The 26,716-nt window shown below is 45.5% G+C and overlaps 1 protein-coding gene across 1 annotated transcript in view; it reads left to right on the top strand.

Moving 5' to 3' along the window:
• The first annotated feature begins 20,703 nt into the window (after positions 1 to 20,703).
• The window catches only part of SFMBT2 (Scm-like with four mbt domains 2), a 160,743-nt gene continuing 154,730 nt past the window's right edge, over positions 20,704 to 26,716 (top strand). The window contains exon 1 of the mRNA XM_021706035.1: positions 20,704 to 20,866. Within this exon, the coding sequence (XP_021561710.1) occupies positions 20,704 to 20,866 (163 nt within the window). The remainder of the gene's footprint in view (positions 20,867 to 26,716) is intronic.

Raw genomic sequence — 26,716 nt, 5'->3', positions numbered from 1 at the left:
TGGAAGAATCTCAGAGACGTTAGACTGGGTAAAAAAGTACCAGTTACCTACTGTTAGATTCCATTGATATCACATCCTTTTTTTTTTTGAGTCAGGGTCTTAGTTGTCCAGGCTGGAGTGCAGTGGCAGGATCACAGCTAGTTGTAGCCATGATCTCCTGGGGTCAGGTGATCCTTCTGCCTCAGTCTCCTGAGTAGCTGGGACTACAGCATGTGCCACTATGCCTGACTAATTTTTTGATTTATTGTGGGGAGGAGATCACTCTATGTTACCCAGGCTGGTCTCAAACTCCCAGGTTCAAGCATCCTCCTGCCTTGGCCTCCCAAAGTGCTGGGATTACAGGCGTGAGTCACCATGCCTGGAATCATTTATATGATATTCTTTAAAAGGCAAAATTGTAGATCATTGGTTGCCGGGACGCTCAGGGTGGAGGGAGGGTATAACTAGATAAACATGAGGGAGTTTCTTAGGATGATGGCAGTATTCTGTGTCCTGATTATGGTGACGAGAACGGGAATCTATCCATGTGTTAAAACTGAGGGAACTGTATACCCAAGAAAGGTCAGTTCTGTAGTATAAAAGAAAGAAAAGAAAATAAAATTAAGGAAACAATCCTAGTGATTTGTTAATGTAAGAGAGGCTTGGGGAGATCATTTCCTTGGAAGGAGGACCTGATTTTCCCCTGGCTGCTGGTGACTCAGATGGAGAGACGAGCAGGAAAGCACTGGTAGGCAAAAGTCCCTGGCATGATGGAATATTGTGCACCCATAAAGAGAAATGAAGTCTTGTCCTTAGCAGCAGCCTGGCTGGAGCTGAGAACACCATCCTAAGTGTTCTGAAACAGAAAACCAAACACCGCATGTTCTCACTCATGTGGGAGCTAAATGACCAGAAGGATGGAAATTATAGACAGTGGGGATACTAATAAGGGGGGAGGAGGGGAAGGAGTGTTAGGATTCAGAAATTAATGGGGTACAACGTTCACTATCTGGGAAATGGACCACCTGAGACCCGATCCTCAGTACTGCACAACATGTCCATGTAACGAACATGCACGTGAGCCCCTGAATCTAAAATTTAAAATACACAAACTCCTGGTATGATGGACAGCAGGGAGGTGATGCTTTCTTTCATGGTAGTCACCAAGGCACGGTGACATCCCCAAGCTTGCCTTGTATTTACAGTGGCCTTCCTGAACTATTACCCAAAGAGGAGCAAATAAAAAGGAGTTTCCCTAAGGGGAACAAATAAAAAGGAGTTTGGCTTGGAGTTGCCCTTGTGCCTTGAAAGGGTGCATTTGGAAGGTTGCTGTGTGACCAGGAAACAAAGGCTTAACTCAAGGTGATTACTAAGATCATAGAGATTTGCAGTTTTTATTTTTTCCCGGGGAACCTCATAGGAATTTAACTATGTGATTCAAAACTGAGGGTAATCAGAGTTGAACGATTAAATTACCATGTACTGCTTGGAAAATGAAAGGGTAATCTCGATAGTCTGTGGGAATGGCTGTTATTAGGATTCATTTTACCACTAATAATATTTATGTGGGTGCCAGGAGTATTGGGGGTCTTTGGAACTGTAGCTGTCTGAGTTGATTCCAGAGAGGAACGCGGAGTTGAGGACGTGACAGGAGATGTGTCTGTGATCCCCAGGAGTTCGCGGTGGCAGCTTAGGGGAGTATGCCATTGTGTGAAGAGAGTTCCTGACCGGCAGGTGCCATGGCATTTCCTGGGCAGGGACTGAGGAAGGCAAAGCCGTCCTGTACGATGCAGAATTGCTCCCCTTGGAATGCTCTGCTAGATGCCGAGGTGAGCATCCTGTGTGCAGTTAACAGAGTCTGGAACTTAACTGAAACAACTCAGAGTCGTTTTTATGGTTTTAAAAGACTCGGAATTTTTCAGGAATGTAACTACTTGGTAAATCAAAGGAATATGACTCAATGACTCCTTTTTTGGGGGGTTTGGATTTTTTTTCTTTTTAAGAGACCGGGTCTGTCTGTTGCCCAGGCTGGAGTGCAGTGGCTCAGTCATCGCTCTCTGTAGTCTTGACTTCCTGGGCTCAGGGGATCCTCCCACCTCAGCCTTCTGAGTAGCAGGATTACAGGTGCATGCTACCGTACTTGTTTGGATTTCTGACAAGAGCTGTTCCCTCTTTTAGGAAGTCATCTTTTCACCGGCTATAATGTCCCTGGTGTTATTTAAATACATGCAACACACACAATATCAGTGTACCTTTGTTGTGGTTGCATACTAAACAGTTCTGCATATAACTGTCCTACTATCAACAGTAGTTTGATACTGTCTTCTTTTGTTTGCTTTTTAACATATTTGCTGAGATATTGTTTACAGGCCGTACAGTTCACCCATCGAAATGGTAACTATTCAATGGTGTTAGTATATTTGCAGAGTTGTGCAGCCATCACCAAAAGCTAAGCGTAAAACATTTTCATTTTCCCAAAAAGTAGCCCCCTTCTTGATAGAAGTCACTCCCATCCCCACCTGATACGTCGTCTATTAAGTCTTCACTTGTGTCTTGTAAGTAAAGGCTTTGGCCTCCATGTTCTGCCTTCTGGTAAACTTGAATCTGAGACTTTGCATACCAAAACACACTTTGTTGTAAATTACTTTTAATTATTTATTTATCTCAAAGTTTGGGCATTTTATTTATTTAAAAAAAATTATAGGCTGGGCACAAAAATTACAGGCTCACACCTGTAATCCCAAGCACTTTGGGAGGCCAGAACAGGAGGATTGCTTAAACCCATGAGTTCGAGACCAGCTTGGGCAACATGAGGGGTGAGGCTGCAATGAGCCATGATCATGCCACTGCACTCCAGCCTGGGCCACACAGTGAGACCCTAATTTTTAAAACACACACGCACACGCGCGCGCGCACACACACACACACACACACACACACACAGAGGGTGCCCAAAAAACGTACATACATTTTAAGAAAGAAAAGACTGTATTAAAATCGTAATATTCAATAAGATGAATATAAGTCACATGTGACTCCTGCAAGTATAAGAGATACTCAAGGTGGTTGCTGTCAGTGTCCAGACGCTTCTGTTGACAGCAGACATCTCTTAAAATGTGACACACTTTTTTGGCACCCCCAGTATATGTATACATATGTATGTATGTGAAGGGTAGGTTTTGCTGCAAATGGACGTCATGTCAGGGTAGTAAAGGGACGTCAAAAAGCGTTCATATGAAGCAAAGGCATTGGCTCTACCTGGCTTGAGAAGCCAACTTCAGGTCTTCACAGCACAGAGCAGACAGCAGAGTAGCATGGATATCTTGAGCTAGTACTCATATAAAATACTTCTCCCTCCCAGGACAGTTTTGTTATCTCGTTTTTCCCCTACCTTTACTGTGTGTCATGGACTGAATGTTTGAGTCTCTCCGCAGAGCCCTGTGCCGAAGCCCTAACTCCCAGCATGGCTGTGCTTGGAGATGGCCCCTCTAAGGAAGTAATTAAGATGAAATGAGGACACAAGGGTGGGTTCCTGGTCTTCCAGGATAACTTTCTTAAGATGGAACACCGGAGTGCTTGCACTCTGTCTCTGTCTGTCCCCTCTCCTCCTCAGCACACGGAGAAAGGGTCACATGAGCACACAGCAAGATGGTGACCCCCCACACACCAGGCGGAGAGGCCTCAGGGTAAACTACCCTGCTGCCCCCTTGACCTTGGGTCTCTTGTCTCCAGAACTGTGGGCAGTACATCTCGCTTAAGCCACCCAGTGATGGGGTTCTACCGATGCATCCCAAGGAAGCTAAGTCTCTAGCTTTCTTTTAGGTGGTCAAAATACCCCTTTCCTTAGTGAAAGTGAGTATGGCTGTGTCAGCTGGTGGGCAGACTTGGCATTGACTTTGAGGAGTGACTAGGGGAGCCCAGATCCGGCATCCTCGCTAGATACTCTGATGTGGTTCAAGCTCCGCCCCTTGGCTTCTGGAGCTCCTCCCACTTGGCCTCCCATCTGTCCTAGTGGCTGTCCCCTCTGCTCCGTCCCCTCTTACTGTCCTTGTTTCATTATTTTTCAGCATTGCGTTATTGCTGAACCATGGTGTTTAGCAAACGTTTGTTTTCTCACCAGCTGAATACACTGTAGTGCAAGCATGTTCAACCCTGGCCTGTGAGCTGCATGCAGCCCTTTAACATCATGTTTTTTGTTTGTTTGTTTGTTTGTTTTTTGAGTCAGAGTCTCACTCCGTCACCCAGGCTGGAGTGCAGTGGCACATTCACGGCCACCCCAGCATTGACCTGTTGGCTCCGGCGATCTGCCATCCGTCCGCCTCAGCCTTCCAAGCAGCTGGAACTACAGGCACGCACTACCACGCGCGGCTAATTTTTGGTTTATTGTAAGTTGCCCGGGCTGGTCTCGAACCTGTGGGCTCCGGCAATCCACTCGCCGCGGCCTCCCAAAGTTCTGGGATTGCAGGCTGAGCCACGGAGCCCGGCCAGCATCATGTGTTTTTAAGGGTTTATTTTCTCTGTGACCCCATGCACAGTTCCATTTTTGAAGTTCACCATCACGCCTTACTCGTGACGTCACTTTTTGGCAGCACACGCATCTGTGAGCTGGCTATTCTCAATGATGAAGCACACGAAAAGCAGAATTCGGACTAGCATTTCTGACGAGCACCTTGAGAACTCACTAAGAATTGTGACCACTTCCATCAAACCAGACACTGATTCGTTTTACAAAAACAAGATCAAATTTCCCGCTGGTTTTATATTCTTATTTTTCTAAACTTTATACTGATATAAAAGATAAAAGAAGTCTTATGATGTATATACACTAACTCTATGATATAATTCATGTGCGGCCTGAGAAAAAGAGAGTGGTGTATATATTTTTTGTGTGTGTGATTATAATAGTGATTCATGCTCCATTGATTCAGGAATGGACAAAAGCTAAGTAAAATGGTCAGATCTATCACTGTTTAGAGATACCCGGTGTTACCATTGTGGAATTGTCTTTGAGATCATTTTCAATGTGTGCATAGGCTGCATACCCCACACAGGCTTTCAATTTACATCCATGGAGTCCTGTATGTGCGGTTCAGTAACTGCCTTATAACTGTTTTTGTGGATGTCTTTGGCAGTCAGTGTCGCTGGAAACATAATATTTTAAATGGTCACATTCCAGGTGTGGTGACTCACGTCTGTGATTCCAGCACTTTGGGAGGCTGAGGCAGGAGGATCACTTGAGTCCAGGAGTTTCAGACCAGCCTAGGCAATATAGTGAGACCTTGTTGCTATTAAAAAAAAAAAATTAGGGCAACCCCCTTGGGTCTTCTTCCAGGTGGGAGCTTTTCTGTCCTCTCAATAAATCCTGCAAAAAAAAAAAAAAGGCCAGGCATGGTGGTGCACATCTGTGGTCCCAGCTACTTGGGAGGCTGAGGCGGAAGGATTGCCTAAGCCCAGGAAGTAGAGGCTGTAGTGAGACATGATTGTGTCATTGCACTTCAGCCTGGACACAGAGTGAGACCCCTAGAAGACCACATAGAATTCCATTGTATGTATATACTAAGATACATGTAACTTGATGGACTTTATAATATAAAGGTATATAACGTGACAGAATATATATTAAACATATAATATCTTTTTGGCTAAAAGAAACATTTTCATGTAAATTTTTTATATACTTCTGATTATCTCTATAGTATACATCATCTCAGGGAAGTTTTTTCAACTTACACTTTCTTAAAATCTTCAAAAAACATTATTTTTGGACATATCAATGAAAAAGTACACAGGTAAAAATTAAAAATATCAGCCGGGCTCTGTGGCTCAGCCTGTAATCCCGCACCTTGGGAGGCTGAGGTGAGTGAACTGCCTGAGCCCGCGGGTTCGAGACCCTCTTGGGCAACTTGGCGAGACCTCATCTCTACAATAAATCAAAAAATTAGCCGGGCGTGATAGCAAGCGCCTGTAGTTCCAGCTACTCAGAAGGCTGAGGCGGAAGGATCGCCGGAGCCCAGCAGGTCGAGGCTGCGGTGGCCGGGAGCGGCCACTGCATTCCAGTCTGGGTGACGGAGTGAGACTCCAACTCAAAAAATAAAAAATAAAAATAAAAATATCTGCACAGCACCTGGGTAGCTCTAGCAAATTCTAACATTTCGACGCCCTTTAGATGGAAACCCCTGTCACACTGGCTCTACCCTTTCTCCTCTGTGGTAATGCTGTCCTGAATTTTGTGTGTGCTTTTCTCATACATGTTTTATATCATATGCACGTCTTTTTATTTTTAAGAGACAGGGTCTTGCTGTGTTGCCCAGGCTGCTCTTGAATTCCCAGCCTCAAGCGATCCTCCTGCCCGACATCTTAAAAAAAAGTATCATTAAACAAATGCAATGGACTCTAAATATCATAGCAATTTGGTAACAACATTATTATTATTTTTTTTTTATTACAGAGACGAGGTTTCACCAAGTTGCCTGGGCTGGTCTCAAACCTGTGGGCTCAGGCAATCTACTCACTTTGGCCTTCCAAAGTGCTGAGATTACAGGCTGTGCCACTGAGCCTGGCCATTAATTTTTAAAGTACAGGAGAAAACGCCTTCGTGACCATGTTGAATTTCACCTAAGCACTGTGCTCCTAGGAAACAGTAGTGGTTTAGAACCGGTCCCCTCACCTGCCTGGCCTTCATCCTCCTGGATTTTGGAAATGGCTAGCAGCAAAGAAACCCCCTTTCCTATATGGCTGAGATCTGCTCATGGATTCCTCCTCCTCACTGGGAGAATTTCCCCGCATGACCTTGACGAGGCCGGACGCAGAGCTCCCGATTCCCATCCTTGGTCTATCAGTAATCTGCTGCATGTACATTTCTCCGTCAACCCTATAGAGTGTTATGGCTCCCTGTTTTCAGACTTTCCATAAATGGTGTCAGTGCAAATAATTCTTCAGTTTGCTTTCTATGCTCATTTCACAACTCTCCGATTTTCTTCTCGGTTGACGTTTAGTTGTTTCTAAATTTTCACCATTATAAGCAGCGCTGTGAGGTGGGTGAGTGTTCTGGTTTACCCGTGAGAGACTTTCTCGGATGATAACGAGAAGGTTGGTTCCCATGGTGGCTACACTGTAATCAGCAGCCTGCAGAGATTTAAGTTCCCAGTGTCCCTGTCAGTGCTTAATTTTTGCCCTTTGGGTAGATGGGAGATGCTGTGATGTTGTGGTTTTATCCGTTTCTTTGATTGCTGAGGTGGTCTTGAGTTTCTAGGCCACAAGGGTTTTTTTGCCTATCTTACTCCCACCAACCCCCCTCCCTTTTTAACAGGGCTTGTGTTATTAGACCGTTTTACTGTGCTGCCCTTTTTTTTACTTGTCTTCTGTAAGCATCCTTTCTCTGTTCCGTGTTCATAAAACTTTTCTTGTATAGTCCTTCTAGGATTTCTAAAATATTAAAGATCTTTGGTCGGGCACGGTGGCTCATGCCTGTCATCCCAGCACTTTAGGAGGCAGAGGTGAGGGGATTGCCTGAGCCTTGGAGTTTGAGACCAGCCTGGGCAACTTGGTGAGAACTCATCTCTACAATAAATTAAAAAATTAGCCTGGCATGGTGGCGTGCGAATGTCGTTGCAGGTACTTGGAAGACTGAGGTGGAAGGATCACCTGAGCCCAGCAGGTCGAGGCTGCACTGGCCGTGAATGTGCCACTGCACTCCAGCTTGGGTGACAGAGTGAGACTCTGACTTAGAAAAACCCACAAATCTTTATCTGGAGTGGATGCCTGTGTATAGGGCAGTCCTTGCTCAGGGCTGATTGCTTTCCTTGGAAGCTTCCTTTTTTGGTACAGACAGGACCGTTTTTCACGTGTGCCATGATGTGAAAAAGTTTGGGAAGTGCCTGTCCTACTTATAGTTGCTTGACATTCTACATCAATTCAGAGGTAAAATTCAAACCCACCCCCTTGGAATTTTGATTGAAGTTGTATCAGATTTACTACTAATTGGGGAATCCAAGTTATTATGATAGAAGTTCAGCTTGGATTTTCTTAAAAAAAAAAATACTGCAAATGTAAGCAATTCTGTGTTGACTGTCAGAGATTCTGTGCCAAGTATTGAAAAGATTCCCAGATAGATAATATAGCCCTACCTCAAGCAGTTCAAAGTTTACAACTGTGTCTTGAAAAGTAGACAAAACAGACTCGCAAAATATTGGAGGGAGAATATTGTGATCATCCTAAGAAACAGACAAACTCTTGTGTGACAGTGTGATAGATGTCCAGGAGAGAAGAGACCATGTGCTGTGCATCCGTTTACTTGATGATTTGGCAAATACCTCCACTGTGTGCCTTAAGATGGGACGTTTTATCCTTGACATTACTTTCCTCTGACTCACTGTTGGGACCTCGTAAATGCTTTCGGGTTACCCCTCCTTTTAAAGGGAGAGGTGCACATTTCCTTTTTTTTAATGAGAGCCTCCCTTCTCTTCCCTCTCAGAAAGGTTGTTAATTTGTTTTCTATATGAGTAATCCTGTAATAAAACCTGTCATTGTTTATTAAAAGGAGCACGTGCTGGGTCCTGTGGGAACTTAGCACGGAGGGAGCATTCGGCGAAGTTCTTAATAGGAGTGTTTTTAAAATGATTTTAAAAAATTCTCTAAAGTGTCCTGACCAGTATAGGAACTGGGTGATGGGCAGGCCCGTTATACTCTCAAATGAGAATTGCCAACTCTTTAATTGTGGGATAGTTTGGAGTGATAGAATGTATAATTTTAATTTCTTGATAAAGAATGGCATTTTGAGTTGGTGTGGTGTGGGCAGAGGGGTGGACACGGAGGTCAGAAAGAATCAGAAAGACTCAACCTTTGAATCCCTGTTTACCGCAATCCCCCCCAACCTGAGGTTACTTTTTTTTTTTGAGTTGGAGTCTGACTCTGTTGCCCAGGCTGGAATGCAGTGGCTCACTCAAGGCCACTGCATTGTCGACTTGCTGGGCTCCGGTGATCCTTCTGCCTCAGCCTTCCAAGTAGCCAGAACTGCAAGTGCGCTATTATGCCCGGCTAATTTTTTATTTATTGTAGAGACGAGGTCTCGCCAATTCGCCTGGGCTGATCTCGAACCCGCGGGCTCAGGCAGTCCATCCTCCTCGGCCTCCCAAAGTGCTGGAATGACAGGCTGAGCCACCGAGCCTGGCCTGAGGTTACTTTTTAAACGTCACTTTCTTCATCTGAAAAAAGAGGGTGACATTACTTAACCTCTGGGATGGGGATAGGAATGAAAGAAATTCCATAGGATGCTTTTCTCTGCAGTTGTTGGTCGTACCTTCCCTTTGATAAGGAAACCTACCGGTGCTTCTCCAAGAAAACAAAAAAATCATAGGGAAGAAGATTTCAAAGTATGAGCTTATGTCTTGCAGTCAGTAGGAAGCAGCCTCGACGTTCTGTGCTCTCCTGATTCATTGCCTGAATTGGGAACAAGTGACTGTAACCCTCTGGCCCTGAGACTTGTTTTGTTTATACCATGGGCACAATGTTAAAGAACATGTCACCACACGGTTTGAAGTCCTTTGAGGAAGAACTAGATAAAAGTGAGTCATTAATTAATTTTTAAGAGTCAGCAGCTACACACTCAGGCATCTAGTTTGATAGGAAAGGAAAACAACTTCAGTGAATTTAAATCCCCTCACTCTGACAGCATATTGAAGTAATGAGGGCAATTCATCTTGCCAGCTTGGGGTTGTCAAGCTGTGACTTCTCTCTCCTCTCTCTCTCTCTCTCTCTCTCGTAACACCTCGTTTAATTCCTATACTTTATATACTACAAAAAAGATAAAACAACAACAGACATCTGGAAACAAGTGTTTCGTCCTGGGGAAATGTTTGTTTTTCCCAAGGTCTAGGTCAAATAAAGAATCAGTTTGAGTTAGACTGGTTGGCTCTCAGTTTCTCTCGGGGGTCCTGTGTTTGCAGCATCGTGACAGTATTCTGTATCAAACTTTTAGATTGATCTCACCTGAATAACAAAAGTTACACTTTTGCAGACATTGAGGAAATAATTTCTGCTGGGATTTGATGAAAGGCAAGCCGCCCAGTTCCTAGCTCTGTATTCTTACTCTAGTGAGGCAGGCATAGTTAACATAACTTAGAAGTCATTAGGCGGGTTTTCTTAGGCAGGTCTAATTTAGAACAGGGTAAGCGGTTAGACATCTTTCTTATCTGTACAGGACCTTCTCCCGACCAGACCAGGCATATCAGCCCTGACCACCTTGCGGGTTGAAATGTGGAACTACCAGTGCAGTAAATCATAGAGACAAAAGAGAATTACCCAAAACACAGACATGATGGTCTAAGAAAAACTTGAATCTAGTTAGTAATTTCCATTACTTAGAAGGTCCTTGTGACCTTAATGGTTGAGAGGTGGACATCAAAACTCCTGCCTGGACACCTACGGCCCTCCGCTCTTAGCTCATGGTTTGCATAATCATCATTGTAAAAGTATACGAGGCCTGACAGTTCAGTTCACGAACTCATCCTAGAGAAAGTCCTACATGCTTCATTGCTGATTGCCACTATGGTCATCTTTGAAGCACTCCCCCTTGGGAAGCTGTGCACCGACGTCAGCACCTAGTCAACCCATCAAAGCCGTTTTGGACCTCTTTTTCTGGAATGGTCATCAAAGCTGTCATCATATTATCCTTGATGTCCTGAATGTCATCCAATGTCTTCCTTTCAATATTTCCTTTATCTTTGGGTAAAGAAAAAAGTCACCGGGGGCCAGAGCAGGTGAGTCAGGGGGGTGTTGCAATACAATTATTTGTACAGTGCTGCCAGTGTAAACATACAGTGGCAAGTTCATGAACCTAATTGTTGGACCTCATATAAAGCTACTTGTGAACGACAAGCACATGCCCTTTCTTTTAAGGCAGGCATGCTTTTGTTTGAGTGTGCCCCTTTCTAATAAATTTTTTCTTAAACTGTACTCTGCACTTGCTCTGAAATTCTTTTCTGTGGCGAAGTCAAGGAACCCATGGTGCAACTCACCCCACCCCGCCCGGCATCGCCAGGACTGCTATGATTTTGGTTTAATAATTTCTATACAACAGACTTACATTTGTTGTTGGCATATTTATTGCTTTGCCTTGAAGTTCTGAGGGATACAGTTTACAGACGTCTTTTTGTGCACTTGGTTAATGAATCCACACGTGTATACTCTGTCTCCATGTCTCCCACTATGTATTTTTTGCTCCCTCCTGTGACTGTGTTCAGTTAGCTTAGAGGCTTCCTTCCCATTCCTCAGACATGCCAAGTTCAGTTACACCAAAAGGCCTTTGCCTAGGCTGAGCCTTCTGTCTGGAACACCCTCCCTCCCAGGTGATTGCATGGCTTCCTCTCGCTTCCTTTAAGTCTCTGCTTTCTGGCATCAGTCAGAATGTCATTTCTTTCTGTGAGGGATTGTGTCCAAGTCCATTGGGCCCCAGCCCAGTAGATTTATTTCTCTTTTTAGCATTTGTTGTTTCTGATATGCAACACATTTGCTCATTGACCGTTCTCCCCTTGCCCAGAATGTAAAGTCATGGAAACACCAGCTGTTTCCACTGTTTTCTCCCCGGAGTTTCCTCAGCATTCAGGCTGTGTAACTACTGAGAGGAAGAACGAATGGAGATTTAGCTCGGTCAAGTCATAAAATTCTTTATTTACAATTTTTTTTTTTTTTTTGGAGAAGCAGAATATCACTCTGTTGTCTGGCTGGTCTTGAACTGCTGACCTCAAGTGATCCTCTCGCCTTGGCCTCCCAATATAAAATCCTTATCGAAGCCCGGGTGCCTGCCAATACTCTGAGCACTTGGGCACTGGCTGTCTTGGAGAGCCACGAGTTTCTAAGTGGGGCGATATCACTCCAAAGAGGCAAAAAAGGTCTTTTTAAATGTGCAGAACACAGATATACAATAGAGTTCGTAAAGAGATATGTGTATACAATAGAGTTCATAAAGAGATATGTGGTGTATCTGTGGTTTTAAGATTTCTCAAGGGGGTGATTAGGAATGTCTCAAAGGACTTCCTAGGGCGGGGAAAGAAAAAAAAAGTCTCTCAGGTCTCTCGGCAGAAAGTATCAGTGAAAACAGGCCAGACCATTCTGGCAGAATGCTATCTGCGTCCCCATGAACTTGCTAGTGTCTCTGCTTTCTGGCAGCAGTCAGGATTGGATAGCATACCTACACGAAACTGCTCTGGTGCACATACACTTCTGTGCCGAAGCACTTCTCTATTCAGGAGTCATTATAATTCTCAAAAAAATAAAAAAATGAAGCAAACCTCTCTTTCCTCTGGATGATGTGTGTCTTTGTGGTTCTGTACTGCTATGTTGGATCACGCTCCACTTGTGATTCGGATAACGTTCCATTGTGGTGTTCTTGAGTTACTTGTTCATGTTCTTCAGGGATTTAAAACACAATCAGGCATCTTTTTTGTCCAGAAATACACGTTCGGCTTCTTACATTATCCTCATCAGGGACCTTCCTACATTTCCTGTTTGGTTTACTAGAGTTTGAAACCTGATATTTGATGTGATTTTGATACCCACATGAGCGGTCTCCTTCAGAAGGTTTCCACAGGGATCTGACAGATCTTTGACATTCTTCTCTGTGGACAAGCTCGGTGTGGCCAGGGAATGATGATACTGCTGAGATGTACATTTTTATTTTGGTTTTGAATGTGGGGTCTCTTATTGTACCAGTGACGTCCTTGTGTGTTGTGTGGCAGCTTGCTCTCAGACTGCCTGACTCAGTTAGCCAAAGCCCAGTGTGGTTCTGGTGTCAGTTTCTGGGATTTGTGTCTCCGGTTCATTGGGTTGTGAGTGGTGCCTTCTCTGCTTTCTACAGTGTGGGTTGCTTTTTTTAAATTTAAAGACAGGGTCTCACTCTGTTGCCCAGGCCAGAGTGCAATGGTGTTATCATAGTTCACTGCAGCCTCGAACTCCTGACCTCAAGCCATCCTCCCATCTCTGCCTCCTGTGTAGCTGGGACTATGGGGGCACCACCATGCCTGGATAACTTCTTTTTCTTTCATTTTTTGTAAAGCTGAGGACTTGCTGTATTTCTCAGGCCGATCTCAAACTCCTGGGCTCAAGCAGTCCTCCTGTCTTGGCCTTTCAGAGTGCTGGGATTACAGGCTTGAGACAGCGTGCCTGGCCATGGGGCTTGCATTTTGGTGAAGAGACTTCCAGAATCTCTAATACTCCACATCCAAATTCCCCTTGACTGTGGTCCTGAGATGGTTAATGTGCTTTGAGGAGCTGTACCTGCCCTCATGGGTGCAGCACTCTGCACGTGGCTGCACATCAGGAATACAGATGTTAGGGCTCTCTGTTCTTACCCACAATTCTCAGGGTGGGGATGGGTGAGGTCTAGAGTCGTCTAGGAGATCCATTTCCCGCCAGACCGCCCCTCAGAGATCCCCAAAACAACAAATAGACACACACTCCCCCACACAAAAATAAACAACACGTCACAACAATTAGAATATGTTAATTTAATAAGAGAGTGGACAAGATTAAGGAAGGGAAGGACATCGCCCTTTTCTTTGCAGGGGAAAAGAAGAAGTTCTGTGTGACCCCAGCGGCAGGAACTTGGGCCAATGGGTAGAAGCTTCGAGGAGGCACATTTGGGGCAACGAAAGGTCGGGCTCTTTGGCGGTCAAGAGTTAATTTCCAGTTTCTCTGAATGTGTACGTGGAGGTTGGCTTATCGGATGTGGACATCAGCTGGATGGCTAGTCTTAGTAGATTATTGGCTTGTGGAATGTTTTGACTGTGACTCAGTGTGCACCTGTGTATACACACACACACACACACACACACACACACACACACACACACACGAAACAAGTATTTCACAAAACAGTGCTTACCTTTAGAGGGAGTGTTGCATTACATTATGGGCTGAACGTGGCCCCCTCTTGCCTCCCTAAATTCCTATGCTGAAGTTGTGCCCCCATTGCCTCAGAATGGGACCTTATTTGGAGGTAGGACCTTTAGAGAGGTTTTAAGTTAAAATGAGGTCATGATGTGGGCCCTAATCCGGCCTGACGGGTGTCCTTATAAGAAGAGATTAGACCCCAGATACTCTTTAAAAAGTGTTTATTTAGAAAGTAAATTAGAGAGAGAGGAGATTCACCTCCCCAAGGTAGGGGAAGGACCAAAGCTTAGGAAAGGCAATGACCAGACACTGTTTTTGTTTCGTTGAGGCCTGCAACTGATTGGCCCATCCATAGCATCTGCTCATCCAGAATGATTCAGACATTAATCTCATCACCCACAGAATGGATGGGGGTGACAGGACCAGAATTTTAGAAGGAGGTATGTCCTCATTTAACACACAGTGAACCAGCAGCTCTGCTAATGATCACGTTTATCAGTAGAAAAATAGATGGAATCCCCAAGTTTAAGGCATTTTCAGGCACACGTGTATTTGTGGTGTGGTGTGTGTGAACATGTGCTTGAGGTTGTCATGTTTAGCACCAGTCGCCATACTGTGACCACACAATACCAAGAGGTTCATGGGAGTGCCAGATAGGAGCTACCCTTTAGAGGGAATGGCGGCGAGGCTCTCCACAGGTGGCTGACACCATCTCAGCAGGAGAGAAAGACTGGACACCTCATTACCATGTCAGGGGCGGTGCTGGTGACGTCGAGGCTTTTGAATTTGATCTACACATTAACCCGGTGGATGTTTTGCATGGAAAAAAAGGAAGCGAGTTGTACAGAAGGCCTGGGTGACTTGTTCAGTACATGGCAGGTCCAGGATTCAGACTGATTTGCAGACACATGGAGACTGACGTCCTAGCTGGGGCCACCTTGAAGATCAGCTTGGCCTGTCTCAAACCCTCTGCCTTTGTTACTGCCAACCGTCACCCGATCTGAGTGTTCCCTGGGCCGTTCTCTAGCCTATCTGAATCCATCATTAACCTGCTGGTGAGTTTTCTTTTCTCTGGCTTGCTGGGCCCATGGGCCTCCGCCCGGACCCCCGACCTGGTTAGGTAATTGGCTTTGGGGTGCATCCCTGCCAGTCCCCGGTCCGGCCTGCCGGTTGGTGTCCCTGGCTGTAGTATCTCTCCTCCTGACCTCTGTCTGCTCCAAGTCTCCCGTCTGGTCTGCGCTTGACCCTGCCTGGGCCCTTCTGACCGCCCTACCCCCCAGCTACATAAACATTGCTGTTCATCTTGCCATTATGATGAAAATCCAGCCAGACCCATCACTAATTAGCACGTTGCATCAACAACATGAGCTCTGTCAGGGAGGTCATGCCTTTTGGCATCCTTGGAGGTTCACCATCTGTTCCAGCGTGTTCTTGTACCTGTCTACTCCCTCTGTGATTCGGTAGGCCAAGCCCAGCTTCTGGCTTTCCCAGGAGCTCAGGAAGTTGCCCTTCCTGACACTCCCCATTTTTCCTGTGTGTCCGTGTGCTTCTGTACCTGGACATCTTGTTAATAGCAGTACATATTGACAGCCTTACTCTTTGTCAAGCCTGTGAAGTGGGGACTGTTATTATCCCTGCTTTACAGATGAAGAAACTGAGGAACAGAGAGGCAAAGTAACATGCCCAAGGCCACACAGCTGATAGCCGGTGTATCCTGGACTTGAACCGCCTGTATTAGTCACAGATTGACATTATTTGGCCCATGTGTTAGTCAGGGTTCTGCAGTGAGACAGAATGAATAGGATGGAGATAAAGAGATCTGTTATAAGGACTTGGCTCACGTGGTTATGAAGGCTGGCCTGTCCCAAGATCGGCAGTCCACAAGCTGGAGTCTCAGGAGAGCTCACGGTGTCATCTCTGGTCCTCATCTGAAGGCCCGAGGACCAGAAGAACTGATGAAATGGCTCCAGTCTGAAGGCTGGCAGGCTGGAGACCCTGGAAAAGCTGGTAGTGAGAATGAGAAGGCAGGAAAAAGCCATTATCTCTGCCCAAAGGCAGTCAGGTGGGCAGAATTCTTTCTTACTTGGGAGGAGGGCCAGCCGTTGATTCTGTTCAGGCCTGCGACTGATTGGATACGGCCCACCTATCATCGGCTCTTCTCAGTCTATCAGTTCAAATGTTATCTCATCCAGAAGCACCCAGAATCACGTTTGACCAAATACCCAGACTCCATGGCCCAATCGCATTGACACATGACAGTGAACCTTCACCGTGGACCATGACATTTTACATTTTGGGGCTGGGAAATTGGGTCTGGTTCTTGATGCATGGGTAAGGTATAATGCCCTTGCCTTTCCAGAAAGCTGTAGTCGAAGAAGGGCTGAGATGATAACCTAACATCTCATACCAAGGGTGCTGGGGATGGGTGTCAACCCCAGAGATCTCATAATGGTTAAAAACCCTTACTGGGAGGTGCTTGTTTCTTCATCAGGAGAATGTCTTATTTAGTTTGTGTCCTTGCCTAGAAGTTCAACATTGTGTGTTTACTGTTATGTAGCAATAATGCTGTAATGCTTTGTGGGTTTTCTGTAACTCACATGTAGTTAGCACATTCAGTCATTTGCACCTGAGCAGGAGGAAACAACTAAAACTGTTCAGTGTTACATTTTGATTAGCCCTTTGTGACCTGCCTCTCATCAGAGGGTTGTTGCTCTTTTTTTTTTTTTTCTTCTTGAGGACAAATACTAGTCTGGAGCTAGCAATAAAACCTGCCGGGTGCCGTGGCTCAAACCTGTAATCCCAGCAGTTTGGGAAGTGGAGGTGAGAGAATTGCCTGAGCTCAGGGGTTTGCGACCAGCCTGGGCAACTGGGCGAGACCTCATCTCTACAATAAATAAAAAATTTAGCCTGGCACGGTGGTGCATGCCTGTAGTTCCAGCTACTTGGAAGGCTGAGGCGGGTGGATCACCTGAGCACAGCAGGTCGAGGCTGTGGTGGCCGTGAGCATGTCACTGTACTCCAGTCTGGGGACAGAGAGAGACTCCGACTCAAAAAAAAAAAAAAAAAAAGAAAAGGAAAGAAAAGAAAAAAAGAGAATGAAACCTAACGAACAAGGATTTCACACTTGACTCTTATTGCATGCTCAGACAAGGGGTTGCTTGACTCTGTAATAATTTCAGTGGGGTTTAGCTCTGTACTTTTAGTTTAAAAATGACAATGGTAATTTGGAAATGAAAACAACAACAGTAGATAAGTATAAAGAGTGAAAGTCCTCTTCCTTTCTCCCCTTCAAACTCACTTCTCGGAGAAAACCTGCCAAAAAGATGTACTCTAGATATACTCCTCTTCCTATTAAGATATTCTCACGAAGACATTTGATGTTAGCAATGCGAGTGAGAAGGCGGGGTCTCGTGATGCGCCGTTCTACGACTTGCTTGTTTCTCTCCACCATCTCACAACCCTGGGAGACGAGACTGACTTTTTGTCTTCACTGCTGGGCTGCAGGATGGCTGTTTTGCGTGATTTATTAGGTCAACATCGAATCCTTGCTCCTTCTAAGTTTTGTTTGTGTGCTTTTGTTTTGTTCTTTTTGAATCTTTGGGGTCTTAACTCTGTCGCCCAGGCTGGAGTGCAGCGGCACGGTCATGGCTCACTGCAGCCTCGACCCCCTGGGCTCAGGCTGTCCCTCTGCCACAGCCTCCCGAACGGCTGGGACTACAGGTGCATGCCACTGTGCCCGGCTCGTGTTTTTTGTTGTTTGAAGAGATGAGGTCTTGCTGTGTTGCCCAGGTTGGTCTCTAACTGCAGGGCTCAAGCGATTCCTCAAGCAGTCCTCCCGCCTCGGCCTCCCAAAGTGCTGGGATTACAGATGTGAGCCACTGTGTCTGGCTCCTTCTTTTTTCATACACAGTGCTGCAGTGAGAGCAATTATATTATACTCTCCATCTTTTTAAAATGCATTTTCTTCATGACTTGTACGATGTCCAGGTTCTTTGGGACTTGGCACCTGGTAGGTAGATGCTTTGAAGATCATCCTTTCAGGTCTATGGCTTCTGGTCATGTCTGGGAACATAATTCAGCAGGACTGTGCTGATCTCTAAAGGTGAGGGGATCTCTTCTCCTCCTCTGATTCATCTTTTATTTTTATTTTTTTATTTTTTGAGTTGGAGTCTCACCCTGTTGCCCAGACTGGAGTGCATTGACCGCTCCTGGCCACCACAGCTTCGACCTGCTGGGCTCCGGCGATCCTTCCGCCTCAGCCTTCCAAGGAGCTGGAACTACAAGCGCCCGCTACCATGCCCGGCTAATTTTTTGATTTATTGTAGAGATGAGGTCTCACCAAGTTGTCCATAGGCGGGTCTCGAACCTGCGGGCTCAGGCAATCCACTCACCTCAGCCTCCCAAAGGCGCGGGATTACAGGTTGAGCCACCAAGCCCGGCTTGATTCATCTTTTGATGTAGCCAAACCTGGATGCATCCACATCCCAGGAAGCCAGTCCAGTTTTCACTCCTACATGCTGTCTCCTTCCAGAATTGGATTAGATAGATAGCCTGTTTACTTGGTAAGCAATTAAGATCAGGACTTTATAACTAACCAAAAGGCAAAACAATCACTCCGGCATAACTTTCCATCCTGAGAGGTTCGGTAAATACCGTGTTGATAACGCTGGGTCCTCCTATGAAGGCCACTAGCAACCATACACAAAACAGACCCTTAAGCTGAGTGGAGTCCCGAGCTATTCCGTCCACTGATCTGCTGCTCATCGGTGGGCATTTATGTAAGTGATCAAGGCCCGAGTGGGCTCCACACAAGGCCGTTTCTGGCCTGCTGTCCCGTCTGTGGGATCTCGGACAACGTTTCTGGGTTCTTCCGGTGTTCCTTTCTCTATGAGTTTATTGTACTCTGGCTTCAGCCCTTGTGTTCCTCCTAGTCTGGGCGGCTGTGTTGTCCTTCATTTATATCTTGTGAAAAAGTGGAAAATGGTCCATTTGCCGGATTCATCGAGTGCTCAAGCTGTCATCCAGTGGCAGGTCGACTGCTTTGGGATGGGGCCGTAGCTCCCTGAGACCTCCAGAGCCCCTGTTTCTGTCATTATCACTCCTGTGATCTGAGGGAAATAGTGTAGTCTGCTTATGACTTATGCCATAGGAATGTCCAAATTTTTTTTAAGTGGCCAAAAACAAAAACTGGCTGGGAGGTGACTCGCACCTGTGATCCCAGCACTTTGGGAGTCTGAGGTGGGAGGATTGCTTGAGTCTAGGAGTTCGAGACGAGCCTGGGCAATATAATGAGACCCTGTCTTTAAAAAATAAAAAATAAAATCCCTCTAAAAATTAGCTGGACATTTATTTAAATTTTTTCTGTAAAAAAAATTCTGGGCCAGGGAAAAGAAAAGATTTTAGTTAGTAATGTCTAGAGTGAAAGGAAATGATTTTATTTTATTTTTTAAGTTGGAGTCTTACTCTGTTGCCCAGGCTGGAGGGCAGTGGCACACTTACAGCCACCGCAGCCTCAACCTGCTGGGCTCAGCTAATCCTTCCACCTCAGTCTTCCAAGTAGCTGGAACTACAGGCACGTGCCACCATGCCCGGCTAATTTTTTCATTTATTGTAGAGATGAGGTCTTGCCAAGTTGCCCAGACTGGTCTCCAACTCATGAGCTCAGGCAATCCTCTCACCTCGGCCTCCCAAAGTGCTGGGATTATAGGTGTGAGCCACCGTGCCCGGCCTAAGAAGTCATTTCAAATGCGTTACAAATGATCTTTTCTTGAGTTGTTGCATCGGCCTTTCTTCAACTGTCCGCTGACTCCAGCACTTAAATAAATCCTTTCTTCAGAGGCATTAAGAAGTGATGTGACAAGCTTAGTTACCAGCAGATAAATTTAGCTCGTGTATTTTATCTACATAATCTGATTGTAATTTATATATCTTCAGCCCAGATAAAGCAAAGCCGTTTCTTACGATCAAATTTTTCTTTTTGTCAACATGATGTGAGGAGGATATTGACTTTAACCGAAGGGTGGTGATTAATCACAGCCGCTCGCAGGAACAGTAGAGTGACTGTTGGCAAAGCTGTAAGTCCATCAAGATAAACCCAAATGGGTTGGTCGCTCTCAGGAGATGGTGGAGGGGGTGACAGATTTATTAACCACATGCGCTTTTAAAAGTCACTTCACATTCTTAGCAGGTGAATTTGCAAATGGAAAAATAATGAGTCACCATCAGTGGAAGTAGCTGTTAGTCTGCAAAGTAGAGTTGAGCCAATGAGTGTCACAAGAAGAGATAAACTACCCAGAGACGGCCACTGGAAATGTTTAGCCCTAGATTAATCTTGTTCGTTGCAAAGAGGGCAGTCATTTTCTTAGTAATTCAGGCACTTGACAGACTGGGAAGAAGAGATTCGTCCTGTGTACAACCGCGTAGATCACAACGGGTGTTTTTAAAAATTTAGAATTACATATAGATGTTTTTTCCCAGGGGACACTTTGTAAGCCATGCTGACACTCGTTGCACGTAAAGCCTTTTTGTCTCCGCTACCCTTTTCTTTTTCAGAACTGGCATGCAGTCAGGAGGTGTGCAGCAACTTAACATGAACCCGAGTAAGAGAAAATTCTCAAGAAGATCCATTTAGGTAAAAATAAAAAAAAAATCAGCCTGACCTTGCCAAAGGTGAATGTTGTTGGTGATTCCCGAGTCACCTACCCCTCTCGTCAGTTTTGTCACTGTTTTCTTCATTAGGACAGATTGAGAGTGGACGGCCTTGTTAAAAACGTTTATTCCACGTTAGTCAATGACCCCCTGTCACCCTCTGATTCTTTTGTTGTTTGAGGAGCCAGGATGATGATCATGGTCACCTTTCAAATCAGAAAGGCAGACTATGGGCGTGGCTTGGGCCAGCAGTTGGACTCCGCTTCTGGTGACAACAAGTTGGCATTTCTACCAGCTTTTGCATCTTGTTCCAACTTGGACATTTCCTTTGTGGCCTGGAGCAGCGTGATGTGTACCTGCCAGGGAGGCCTTCTAAGGACTGAATAAATGAGTGGCCTTGGGCTCGACTGCAGTGGTATTATTAAATTAATATCTGATTAATTAATATCCGATTGTAATTTATATATCTTCATCCCAGATAAAGCAAAGCCGTTTCTTACGATCACACCTTGTCTGCATGAATGGTTTCCAACCAGAAAGGATTTCACTTCCTACGTTACACTTGGCCATACCTGGAGGCAGTTTTTCTTGCCACAGCTGGGGAGTGTATTATTGGCATTAGTGGACAGGAGTTGGGGATACTGCCAGAATCTACAATGTACAGAACAGCCTCCCACAACAAAGAATTATCTGGTCCTCTGTCGGTGGTGCCGTGACTGAGAAGCCCTGGCCTAAGCTGTAGCTGTCTCTGGGGTTACTATGGACATATTTAGGTCTTTGCTAGTTTTGGTGGCTGAATTGTCTTTGGCTTTACATTGTTGCAGACAGTCCCCTTCTCCCTCTTTGTTGAAATGATTATTATGGATGCAGGAGGTTGTAGGGCATTTAATGAATTTTCATGGTAACTTTATCACATAGTGAGGTATGTACTTCTTTATAAAAGTGTAGCAGGGTAAGTTGATAGGGTGCCTCACTGGCTGCTAAAACAGGTCAGCCTAAGGCTCCAGGGCTTGATGCTATGACTTTTCATTGTACCACTCACGTTACAGTCCAGCGTGCGTTGGTGGACGGCCCTTCCTGTCCACCCCCGTCCATGGGCCAGGCATCCTCCATCCTGGAGCTCTGCCATCTTCTTGGGACTGCTGGGAAAGAAACAACTTGGAGATAGCACGGCTTCACTTTGCACAGGCAAGAGCCAGTCCCGCGGCCCAGGTCAGCGTGTACCCAACTGCTGAGACAGAATATCTTCAGAATAGGGTTGGCCAGACCCAGAATGGGTGATGGGGGTCACTGAGTCCACAAATATTTATGAAGCCCCTTCCTGACAGTGATGAGGACCAGTGTCCTTGCTCATGTAGGTAGGCAGGTGAGGCCCCTCTGACTAGTTGGAAGCAGGCCAGCCCTTGTTCTCATCAGTTCTTCATCAGATTAGATGAGTCCCGTCTACACGAGGGAGCGCAATCTCCTCAGTCTCTACCAATTTCAGTGTTAGCCTCACTCAGAAACGTGCTCATAGACACTCCCAGAATAGTGTCTGACAAAATGTCAGCACACCTGGTGGCCCAGTCAAATTGACCATCACAGCCATCGAACTTAAGAATTTTACACAAGTTTTCTAGGCGTTTGGAGATCCTTATATCTGTGCTGAAGTGTCTTGCCCAGTTTTCTGTTTTTTTCCCCCTCTAGTGATTTGGAGTTTTTTTTTTGTTTGAGTTGGAGTCTTATTCTGTCACCCAGGCTGGAGTGCAGTGGTATAATCATGGCTTACCGCAGCCTTAACTTCCTGGGTTCAGACAATCCTCCCACCTCAGCCTCCTGAGTTACTGGGACTACAGGTGTGTTCCACCACATCCAGTTAAATTCTTTGACTTTTTTTGTGTAGAGACAAGATCTCACTATGTCGCTCAGGCTGATTTCAAACTCCTGGGCTCAAGCGATCCTCCTGCCTTGGCCTTCCAAAGTGCTGGGCTTACAGGTGTGAGCCACCATGCCCAGCTTGTGGTTGTTTTTTTTTATTGATTTCGGTTAGTTACTTGTTAAATGCACTGTGTCAGTTTAAAGTGCAAGCTTCCATTGTGTGAGGGAGTTCTCAGGCAGCTGAAAAGTAGGGCCTTTATGTCTGCAGGGTGGTCCTGACTCCTCTGAGCTTCCCTGACTTGTGAATATTTGACACCAGGTGACAGCAGCTGGTCACAAGCTACCTTAGTGCAGTGACACTGACTGAGCCGATGGGAGCTGATGGGAAACACCGCATGGGCGTTTCCCCCGCGTGCTTCCTGTGGCGACCTCCAGCATGCACTGTGTCCTGAAGTGTGTATGTCCGGACCTCTCTATCCTTGGCCATTTCCCTTGTCCGTATTAAGCAGTCACAATCCTTCTTCATAGTCTTCTCCATCAAGTTATCTTCATCTTTTCATTTTTGTTTAAGAAAAATAAGTTCTATGTTTACTGTAGTATTTGCTAGGTAGGTTACCTGGCCTTTAGTGCGACCTAATTTTATGGTTAGGATGATTCTTATTTTTGTTAGTTACGTGCTTTTTATCTGTTCATGGTGGTGTTTGGCTATAATCTCAGCACTCCGGAAGGCCAAGATGAGAGGATTGCTTGAGTCCAGGAGTTCGAGACCAGCCTGGGCAACATAGTCGTCTCTTAAAAAAAAAGTTAGCTGGGCACGGTGGTGCATGCCCGGTAATCCCAGCTACTTGCGAGGCTGAGGTGGGAGGATCACTTGAACCCAGGAGGTCAAGGCTGCAGTGAGCTATGATCACACACTGCACTCCAATCTGGACAAAAGAACAAGACCCTATCTAAAAAAAAAAAAGTTACATGACTTTGAGATGTCCTTCTCAAATCTCCATTTTCATAAGCTATGTTATTTTAAGTGCAACATTTTGCAAAATGGGAAGCTTTGTCCAAGCACACGTAGGGTATTATCACAAGTTCTTGCTGCTTCTTATAGTTTGTGGCTGGTAGTTTCTCTCTTTTTTAAAATGACTTTTTGGCGAGTGAAGAAGTCTCCATTTTCCTAAGCTGATTTTATTGATCTTTGATGTTTTCTGTGTCTTGTAACCCATCTTTCCCTCCTCTACACTGGCGTTTTGCCTTTTCCCTGAAGTCCTCTGTTCCCCAGACGTTGATGTTCGCGTAGAGCACGTGGTGGAAGACTCGTTCCTTTTTTTCTCCATGTGGACAAGCAGTTGTCCCAGGACCACTCACTAGAAAGTTGGTTTCTCTCCCCACGGATTTGTGGTGCCAGCTCGCACCATCGTCAGGCATCTCTATTTGAAAACGTCCCTGTGCCATTTTTTTATTGGTTCTATTCTCTTGATCAGAACGTGCCTTTAATATTCTTGTAGGGCTGGGCTCGGTGGCTCAGCCTGTAATCCCAGCACTTTGGGAGGCCGAGGTGAGTGGATTGCCTGAGCCCGTGGGTTCGAGACCCGCCTGGGCAACTTGACGAGACCTTATCTCTACAATAAATCAAAAATTAGCTGGGCGTGGTAGTGCACGCCTGTAATTTCAGCTACTTGGAAGGCTGAGATGCAAGGATCACCGGAGCCCAGCAGGTCGAGACTGCGGTGGCTGGGAGCGGCCATTGGACTCCAGTCTGGGTGACAGAGTGAGACTCCCACTCAAAAAAAAAAAAAAATTGTTGTAGGATGACCACTTTTGTTATCTATGTGGCAAGATGCTTGGTGTGTTGGTGTTCTTGAAGAGAGTTTTGGCTATTTTTGACACACTATACTTCTGTGTAAATTTTAGAATCAGCTTATCTATTTCTACAAAACAGATGTGTTAGGATTTGAGTTGGAATGACACTGACTAGATTATTTTAAGGAAAATTACGTCTTCATGATACTGAGTTCTCTGATCCGTGAACATAGTATACCTTCCTTTTATTTACATCTCCTTCCATAAAGTATTTTAGTTTTCTGTGTAAAGATGTTTTACTTTTTTTTTTGAGTCAGAGTCTCTAGGTTGCCCAGGCTGGGAGTGCGATGGCACGCTCTTCGCCACTCCAACATCGACCTGCTGGGCTCTGGCGATCCTTCTGTCTCAGCCTTCCAGGTAGCCAGAACTATAGACATGCACTACCATGCCCGGCTTATTGTTTTTTATTTATTGTAGAGATGAGATCTCACCAAGTTGCCCAGGCTGATCTCGAACCCCCGGGCTCAGACAGTCCTCTTGCCTTGGCCTCTCAAAATGCTGAGATTACAGGCTGAGCCACCATGCCAGGCCAGATCTTTTACTTTTTTTAGAAAAAGATTTATTGTTACACATTTCATGTGTTTTGAAGCTAATATAAGCGGTATCTTTTAAAATTTGCATTTTTTGAGTGTTTGCATGAATGTTTTCACATGATGTGAGACTCCAAGGAAATTTCTCCCCAAGGTGTGCCTTATTCACTGTGTATTGTGAGTAGGGATACTTTCATATGAGCAGAATTGGTAATTCTAGTCCCTGTGCCTCCCATACTTAATAGAAATTGCATAGACACTTTTAGTTTCAACTAGTGCAATTATACACATGCTGATAATCTCGCGGTTGCTAGCATTACACAAAATGTCAACGCTTTCTCTTTTCTGCCATTGGTTATTATTTTCTCTGTCTCTTCGTTTTTCATTTTTTGGGCTTCTCCTTCTGTATTTTTTCCTACTGTTATTTGTGCCACATATGAGTAGGGGATTATTAATTATTATCAATCTTCTATGATTTGATAATCACATACCTTATCTGACCCTCCCCTGTTCACTCTTCTAAGACCTGCTGCTCCTGGGAATGCTACCACCAGGGTTAGCCAACCTTTTCTATAAATGCCCACGTAGTCCAGATTTGAGGCTTGGTGGGCCACTCGGTCCCTGTTGCAGCTACTCAGGTCACTGTGATGGCACGAAAGCAGCCACGATCAACACAGAAAGGAATGAGCATGGCTTTATTCCAACAAACTGTAGGTACTCTCACTACAGTTTTTATTTCATATAATTTTTTTTTTGAGTCAGTGTTTCACTCTGTCGCCTGGGTTAGAGTGCAGTGGCACGATCATGGCTACCATAGCCTCGACCTCCTGGGCTCAGGTGATCCTTCCACCTCGGCCCTGAGTAGCTGGGACTACAGGTGTGCACCACCATTCCTGGCTGTTGTGATTTTTTTTTTTTTTTTTTTGAGTTGAAGTCTCACTCCATCGCCAGGCTGGAGTGTGATGGCCCACTCACGACCAGCCCAGCGTCCACCTGCTGGGCTCCCGCGATCCTTCCACCCCAGCCTTCCAAGGAGCCGGAACTATAGACATGTGCTACCATACCCGGCTAATTTTTGATTTACTGTAGAGATGAGGCCTCGCCAGGTTGCCCGGACTGGTCTTGAACCCACAGGCTCAGGCAATCCACTTGTCTCAGCCTCCCAAAGAGCTGGGATTATAGGCTGAGCCACCGAGCCCGGCCTATTTTTTTTTTTTTTTTTTAAGAGAGATGAGGTCTCACTGTGTTGCCCAGGCTGCTCAAACTCTTGGTCTCAAGTGATCCTCCCTCTTCAGCCTCCCAAAGTGCTAGGAATACATGCATGAGCCACTGTGCCTTGCCCATATAAATTTCATATGTCATAAAGCACGGATTTTTCCAACTATTTAAAGATATAAAAAACCCTCTTGGCTTCTGGCCACACAAATGCAGGCAGGTGGGAGGGATCTGGCCTGAAAGCCACGCACAGTTCTGCTCAGGTCTTCTCGGGAGCGTCCTGTGGACACCTCTGACCCCAGACTTGCTACGCGAACTTACCGTGGACTGGTGGTATTTTTAATGGCTTCCTGTTGACCCCTGTGATCATAAATTGAGTCCTTGTAATATTAAGATGTAGGTATGTTTTAATAATAGACTGCCCTTATAAGTCACTTGGGCTGGGCGTGGTGACTCACACCTGTCATTCCCGTATTTTGGGAGGCAGAGGTGTGAGGATTGCCTGAGCCCATGGGTTCGAGACTAGCCTGGGCAACTTGGCAAGACCTCATCTCTACAATAAATAAATAAATAAATAAATAAATAAATAAATAAATAAATAAATAAATAAATATCTGGGCATGGTGGCGCATGCCTGGGGTTCCAGCTACTTGGAAGCTGAGGCGGAAGGATCACCTGAACCCAGCAGGTGGAGGCGGCGGTGACTGTGAGCGTGCCACTGCCCTCCAACCTGGGCAACAGAGCGA

This window comes from Carlito syrichta, unplaced genomic scaffold (assembly GCF_000164805.1).
Source record: "Carlito syrichta isolate Samal-C Ts95f unplaced genomic scaffold, Tarsius_syrichta-2.0.1 Scaffold315069, whole genome shotgun sequence".
Taxonomy (NCBI): Eukaryota; Metazoa; Chordata; class Mammalia; order Primates; family Tarsiidae; genus Carlito; species Carlito syrichta.
The sequence above is the reverse complement of the archived record's forward strand: the minus strand, read 5'-3'. Positions and strand labels throughout refer to the sequence as shown.